The sequence below is a fragment of the Populus alba genome, chromosome 16 (genome assembly GCF_005239225.2).
Source record: "Populus alba chromosome 16, ASM523922v2, whole genome shotgun sequence".
NCBI lineage: Eukaryota > Viridiplantae > Streptophyta > Magnoliopsida > Malpighiales > Salicaceae > Populus > Populus alba.
This window is the reverse complement of record NC_133299.1, coordinates 4,768,760-4,776,505: the sequence shown is the minus strand read 5'-3', so window position 1 is coordinate 4,776,505 and position 7,746 is coordinate 4,768,760. Positions and strand designations below refer to the sequence as shown.

General features: G+C 34.7%; 1 protein-coding gene across 1 annotated transcript; it reads left to right on the top strand.

The window, feature by feature from the left end:
* Positions 1 to 1,531: 1,531 nt before the first annotated feature.
* Positions 1,532 to 5,561, top strand: LOC118052062 (receptor protein kinase-like protein ZAR1). Its single transcript, XM_035062883.2, has 2 exons — positions 1,532 to 3,098; positions 4,702 to 5,561. Exons 1-2 carry the CDS (start codon positions 1,763 to 1,765, stop codon positions 5,337 to 5,339), a joined length of 1,974 nt encoding a protein of 657 aa, XP_034918774.1. The 5' UTR covers positions 1,532 to 1,762; the 3' UTR covers positions 5,340 to 5,561.
* The last annotated feature ends 2,185 nt before the right edge of the window (positions 5,562 to 7,746 follow it).

Sequence of the window (7,746 nt, the reverse complement as noted above, 5' to 3'; positions counted from 1 at the left end):
ATTTTTTTAAAATTTTTTAGATTTGATCCCTATTATTTTGATTATTATTTGTTTTATTTGAGATAATTTATGAAATTATTTTTTTTTTCAATTTCATTCTCATTCAACTTTTTAATTTGTAAGATTTGTTCCTCGTTATTTTAATAAACTTGAGAAAAATAAAATATTAATAAGTTATTTTCCAGCTCATTTTCTATGACATAACCAAACACTGGAAAGTGTTTTTCAGTTCATTTTCCATAACACTACCAAATATCGGAAAATACTTTTCCGGAATTCACTTTCCAAAAAGAATTCACTTTACTGCAAACAAACGGAGCCTTAGACTGAATTGAGTTTGGGTTGATCAAATCAAACTTGAATCAATTAGATTAATAGGTAAACTCGAGTTTTTTTTATCAAATTAATTGAGTTTGTTTTTATATATATATTTTTTTCCAAAATATTTTTGATTAACTAAGTTCAGTATCAACCTATCTTTTTGAAATTTACAACCATGCTTTTTTTAATGAGCTAACACTTTCAAAACATACTTGATATTTGGAATTAAAGTGGCCAGTGATCAAAAGGTTTTGTTCCCCATTGTCAATGCATAAGCTAGAGTTTTATTGTAAGCAAAGTTAATTTTTAAATTATGCTACCGTTTTCTAAACTTTAGTCTCTAGCATAAATGTTATTGAAAATTTACATTAGTTTCACGTGCGATTAGAGGCTCGAATACTCTTATTCACATAATTTATATGTTGCGGGGAAAAAAATTAGTCTCACTTCTAGCGGAACAAGGGCATCGATGTGGTTTTGCTAAGTTATTTTTTTAGATTTTTTTAAAATTGAATATTATTTTTAATTTTAGTTTTAAATATTTGATAAATGAGAATTGAATTTTTAAATTTGTTTAATTTATATTTCATGAGGTTATTATAATTTTATATCTCGGATTATGAGTTTTACAAATTAACTATAATTAACTTGAGTTAATATAATATATTTTTGTTTTAATATTATTTTTTTTATAAAAAATATATCATTTAATATATTATTGTCTTAATATTTTAAAAATACCGTGTTTAGGATATATTCATCTTTTTTCAAATAAAAAATCCCATTTTATTTTTGTTGATGTATACAAATTTGTTAGAAAATCCAATATATTGCTCGTTATGAGCATTGTGTTGGCGTTTTGAAAATTTTCTCCTCAAAACATCAAAAACCATTATATATTCTGCTTGATAACGATGATTATTGGAGTGTGAGATTCATATGGATGTTACACTTGAAATACTAATGCTAGAGAAGCTTCATTTAAAGCTTTTTTCTAAGCCTCTTCGCATTTTATTTATACTTTTTAATATATATATATATATTAATAAACTTTAATATAAACTCATTTTCAACCTTATATATTAATCATGGCAACACTATAATTACAATTAACCCCTAAAACCAAACACAAGTCAAAAAGAGCATTTTAAGCTCTTAAATACATTAATGTGGATAATTAATTAAATAAAATAGCTACACGAGTAATAAGAATTCAAATTAGCCCACGTTCCCACGTGGCTCTGTGCTCTATCGCCAACCTCGATTTTCCCAACTCCAAGCAAGTTCAAAACTTTGAAATCCCAAGACCTCCTCTTCTCCACGCTTCTTCTTCTTCTTCCTCGCACTCTCCACTCGCTCTCTTCGGCAACTATTCGTTGCAAAATCCCCTCTTCAATCTCTCTCTCAAATGATCAGAACTCAAAACTAAAACAGAACAAACATGGCCGTAATCCCTTTCAAAGTCACAGCCTGTCTCATTCTATTTACCTTCACTAACCTTCCAATCCTCTCCTCTCTTAACACTGATGGCCTAGCTCTCCTAGCCCTCAAAGCCGCAATCACAACTGACCCGACGGACACTTTAGCGTCTTGGTCGGAAACTGACCCAACCCCATGTCACTGGCATGGTATCACTTGCATTAACGACAGAGTCACTTCTCTTTCACTCCCTGACAAAAACTTCACTGGCTACATACCCTTTGAACTCGGCCTTCTTGGCTCACTAGCTCAACTCACTCTCTCTCGCAACAACTTCTCTAAATCCATACCTTCACATCTCTTCAACGCAACAACTCTCCGCTTTCTTGATTTGTCTCATAATTCTCTCTCAGGTCCAATTCCTGCCAATATTGTATCTTTAGAAGCCTTAACCCACTTGGATTTATCTTCTAACTGTCTAAATGGGTCTCTCCCTGCATCTCTGAATAAGCTAAAGAGCTTAACAGGAACTTTAAATTTGTCATACAATTCATTTTCTGGTGAGATTCCAGGGTCTTATGGGTTCTTTCCAGTAATGGTGAGTTTGGATTTAAGACACAATAATCTTAGCGGCAAAGTGCCTTTATTTGGGTCGTTAGTGAACCAAGGGCCTACTGCATTTGCTGGAAATCCAAGTCTTTGTGGGTTTCCTTTACAAACTGCATGTCCTGAAGCTGTTAATATCACAGTTAGTGATAGTCCTGAGAACCCGAAAGACCCAAATCCTGTTCTTTTTCCTGGGAGTGTTGGGAAAGTGAAAGTCAAAACAGGGTCAGTTGCAGTTCCCTTAATTTCGGGCTTCTCGGTGGTGATCGGTGTTGTTACGGTATCCGTGTGGCTGTATCGGAAAAAACGGAGGGCAGATGAGGGTAAAATGGGAAAAGAGGAAAAGATCGAGAAGGGTGACAATAATGAGGTGACTTTTAACGAGGAGCAAAAGGGTAAATTTGTGGTGATGGATGAAGGGTTTAATTTGGAATTAGAGGATTTGTTGAGGGCATCTGCGTATGTGGTGGGGAAGAGTAGGAGTGGCATAGTGTACAAGGTGGTCGTGGGTGGCGGTGGCGGTGGCGGTGGCGGTGGGTCTGGTACGGCGATGCCTACGGTTGTTGCTGTGAGGAGGCTTAGTGAAGGTGATGCCACATGGAAGTTGAAGGAGTTTGAGTCTGAGGTTGAAGCAATTGAGAGGGTCCATCATCCTAATATTGCAAGGCTGAGAGCTTATTACTTTGCTCATGATGAGAAGTTGCTGGTCTCTGATTTTATCCGCAATGGAAGCCTGTACTCTGCTCTGCATGGTAACATTTCCCTAATTCTCTTAGTTATATTTGTGTTATATTTGACACTGAATCTTAATTTTAACAATGGTCCCCTTCACATGTTGCAAGTCAACACATTGATGTTTTTGGTCACACAATATTCTATGAGCATTTATTTGTTTTGCTACCTGTTTAAACTTCGCAGAAAGTAAGTTTCTACTCGCATGTTCCATGATAACTATGTCTTGACAATTCATTTTAAATGAATGTCTTGCTTGTCTTACAGTGAAGTTGTGGTGTAAAAAGATGGGACATTTCTATCCAAAACAAAGAATGCGAGTCTTAAATTTCATGTGATGTTAATGATCGGCCTTGTTGTCCAATGCTTATCTCCCAAATGAACCCATAAGTCTGTTATGATTGCTTTGGCATGTTGATGTTAGTGTTCCCTTTGAAGTGAATTCAAGTCATGTATGATTAGTGCTTTGTTGATTAATCATAGACAATCAAGAACTTTCAAATGCTGTAGTTTCTAAATTTCAATTACATTTCAGAAATGTTTTTCACTTTTTTCTTTTGTAACTTCTCGTGATATTGTTATAGTATTCCATTTTAAATGTACTATTCGGATATCATTACTTTGTGTGAACACTTCTGAGTCGTAGATCGACATGAACAAAATTTGTCAAATGATGTTGTTGTCAGTTTTAAGACAAGATCGATTTTTATTTTATTTTCCTTTTGAGAATTGGTTAATGATTGTTCATTGTTCATGAGTGCTTTAAGTAAAGCACAGGTTCAAATTTGGACACTTTTGTTAGCAACAGAGAAGGACCTACAGCAATGCTTGACCCTAAACATTTGAAATTCAATTACTTTGTTCTTCTTTTCTGGGAAATTTGATGTTAAATTCCATTTGCGGACTGTGTTGATGTCACATTCCAAGTTCTGCAGATGTTTCAGCCACAGGAATATACCCAGGTATACATGTTGGAATTATATTAGCAGTTAGCACTGGGAAGTTTGGAATGTTTCGAGTTTGAAATGCCTTACTCTTCTTTGAGGCAGTGATAACTCCTGCCCTGATACACCTGGGGCATCTTTGTCCTTGTCTTCTTCCCTAAAATTATTAATGTATCTGTCTCACATGATTTCTGGAACAAAAATGGTTATAAGCTCCAGGACTTATATTCAATGCTGTGGTCCTCTCGATCTATCAATATTGTTGGGTCCTACCATGCTTGTTTATGTAAATACACGATACAAAATTTTTTAAATAGCCTTTGCGGGTGAATGGTGAGTTCATTATCTTTCACTCTGTTGATATTTCCCAGTGACATGGACCACTGGGCAGGCTTCTTGTTTGTACTCCTGCGCATCGTTGGTGTTATTTGAAACTCCAAAACATGGAAATTTGTTACTTTATATTTAAAGGTTTGGAGTATATGGCATCAGATATTTCTCAGTCCACCAAGTAATCTTCTCATGTTAAGTGATAATTTGAACACATGCCTGGTATTATCATGCATGCAACAATTGTTTGTTTCTATTGTTCCCCTCGGAACATTTATGATAGTCTCTAAAGTGGCAGTTTCAATTAGCAATGTTGATGAATCTCCACATGGTGTTGAAATTGTTGCAGGAGGACCCTCTAACACTTTGCCAGTGCTATCATGGACGGCAAGGTTGAAAATTGCTCAAGGAACTGCTAGGGGTTTAATGTACATACATGAGCATAGCCCTCGAAAGTACGTACATGGCAACTTAAAATCAACAAAAATTCTGCTTGACGATGAACTCCAGCCTTACATCTCTAGTTTTGGGCTCACTCGTCTTGTTTGGAATAGCTCAAAATTCTCAACTTCAGCATCGAAAAAGCAGTACCTAAACCAAACCATTTCCTCTGCAATGGGCTTGAAAATCTCAGCGCCTTCTAACATTTACTTGGCACCAGAAGCTCGAGTCTCTGGCAGCAAGTTTTCTCAGAAATGTGATGTGTACTCATTTGGAATTGTACTGATGGAACTTTTAACTGGTCGGCTACCTGGTGCAGGATCAGAAAATGACGGTGAAGGGCTAGAGAGTCTGGTGAGGAAGGTGTTTCAAGAGGAACGACCCTTGTCTGAGATTATAGACCCGGCACTATTAAGTGAGGTTCATGCAAAGAAACAGGTCATCGCAGTGTTTCATATTTCACTCAATTGCACTGAACTAGACCCCGAGTTGCGTCCTAGGATGAGAACTGTGTCTGAGAGTCTTGACCGCATCAAATTGCATTGAAGAAGGAGACGGAAGACCCTTGTAAAGATTTTTTTTTTTTCCAGCTGTGACTGATGCTGACGCTGCTTTGATTTGATGGTCCCCTCCATATCTTCTTAGACAGGTTATTCCAAGCTAATGTTCTCATGTGATGTCTTCTGTCCATCTGGACCTGTTTCTGGTTTCTGCACGACTGTTATCAGGTATCTTATCTGTGGTAATATATCTTAGCATCTTGATGAAGTACAAGGAGTTGCAAACTTCCAAAACGAAAAAGCATCGTTGCATTCAAGTTTATTTGCAAGAACCTGCGGTGGAACCTCCGTTTCTAGAGCAACCGAGGTTGCACCTGTTTTCTCGTAAACAAACAGGATCTAAATATCCGAAGACAAGTTGAAAGCACCCCTTTGCACAAAGTCTTAAGGTGAAGCTTGCATTATTGTTATTGAATCGGTTAAGGTTAAGCAAAGGAAGATGACGTGAAAAACATAATAATTATTATGTCTGTGTGTGTGTATATTACCGTAAATTTAATTTTTATAAAAATAGTTAATATTTTAATGTATTATTTTATTTTGGTAGAAAAATCTGTCTTTATTTTCAACAAATAAACACATTTTTCAATTTGAAAAATTAAAACTAAAAATTAAAAAAAAGTTTTCCTTAGTTAACCGAGCCTTAACATTCTTGTATGATTATAACTTATCATAAGAAATTCCGGGATGTCTGGCCCAGTTGAACTCGAGACAGGCTCTACCTCCATTCTTTAGCCCCGCTGGCCTCAATTGTGTGAGCTTCATGTTACGATCCCAGCAACAAGTGGACTCCTGTTTCTTCCATGAGAATATTCGAGTTCAATTCATAAAACTTTAGGAGATGCTTCTCCTTCAGTAATTCGGAGTGGATAAAAGAACAGGAAAATTAAATAAATCAGGAAAAGGATCAGTATCCTTGAGTTATCTGGTCTAGATCACCACCATATATACAGGGATACCTGAAGCGTTTTTCCTCACCAATTCTTTCAAGCAAACCTAGCTAGCAATTGCATTCTTTTCCAGTGACCTCTCATTCCGTATTCATCGTCTTCAAATCATGGCTTTAAAGAAAACTCTAGCAATCTCTTTCTTGATGATGTCCCTTTGCGGAGTCTCCATGGCTACCATCTACCAAGCGGGTGACTCCGCTGGTTGGACAAGAACGGGTCAGGTAGATTCCAAAGATTAGGCTGCCAACAAGAGCTTGTGATACTGTCGTTTTCAATTACAATTGCCAATTCCACAACATGAAGCAAGTTACACAACAATGTTTCGAGTCATGCAATGCTACTTTCTCAATAGCTACTTACACCAGCGGTTTGGTAAAAGTGTATTTGGTATTGTGGTAATTTTTTTTAGTTATAATTTAAAAAAATTATTTTATAAAAATTATTTTTAATTGAGGTTGATTTGAAAAAATAGATGTTTAGTTAAAATTATGTTTGAAATTAAGGTTGAATAAAAAGTAATTTAATGTGTTTGGTTAAGAATGCTTTTGAAATTGAGATTATAAAATAATTAAATATATATATATATATATATATATATATATATATAATATTGATGATTTTTAATTTAAATATTATAAATTTAACTATTGCTATTACATCATGAAATAAATAATACTTTATATAAAATATTTTTTATTGTTTCATTAAAATATCTACAATTCCATTAAAATATCTACAATTCCATAACATATGAAATACATCCAATAATGACTATTTTTTTTTTTTGTTTCTTAAGCGTGGAATAACATCAGGTAAAATATAATCAAGAATAAAATTGAGATTGCGATCAAATTCTGCAAATGCTACATCATCAAGCAATCTCTGTCTAATTTATGCAGTGTTATTGAATAATGTTAAACACTAGTTTTTCAAATAAAATATAATTAAAAAAATAAAAAATAATTTTTATTTTACTGGGTCGAATTTGGTATAATGCGTTTTAAACTTTAAACTGGAACTGGTTTGGCTGAACCGATCCAACCGGAACGGTATAGTTGGCTAGATTGTTCACGTGAACTCAATTCTTTATTTCTTTATTTGAGTCCCGATCCATCAACTGAGAGCTCACTCAGAGCTCACCCAACAGTGCTTCATTTCTTTATTTTAGGTTTTCAAATATGTTTGTTCCTAGTATTCTTCTGTCTTGGACTTTTGGTGTATTACCAGTGTTCTGTCTCTCAGGATTTCCTTGTTTGGAAGGTTTTCAGCTTGCTCGTTACTCACCGATTTTTGAGTTGGGAGGTCCTTAATTGTTTTATTTTTTAATGTATTTTTAAATAAAAAATACTTTTAAAAATTATTTAAAAACAGAATCCAAACAACAGATTCATCATCAATCAATTGTATGTTATTTTCAATAAAATCCGTCTATGTCACTCTCTC

Bases quoted from the DNA above. Each gene is read 5' to 3' on its own strand.
- LOC118052062 (XM_035062883.2), top strand. From the start codon at position 1,763: ATGGCCGTAATCCCTTTCAAAGTCACAGCCTGTCTCATTCTATTTACC. The intron at 3,099-4,701 runs GTAACATTTCCC...AAATTGTTGCAG, and splicing joins CCTGTACTCTGCTCTGCATG to GAGGACCCTCTAACACTTTG.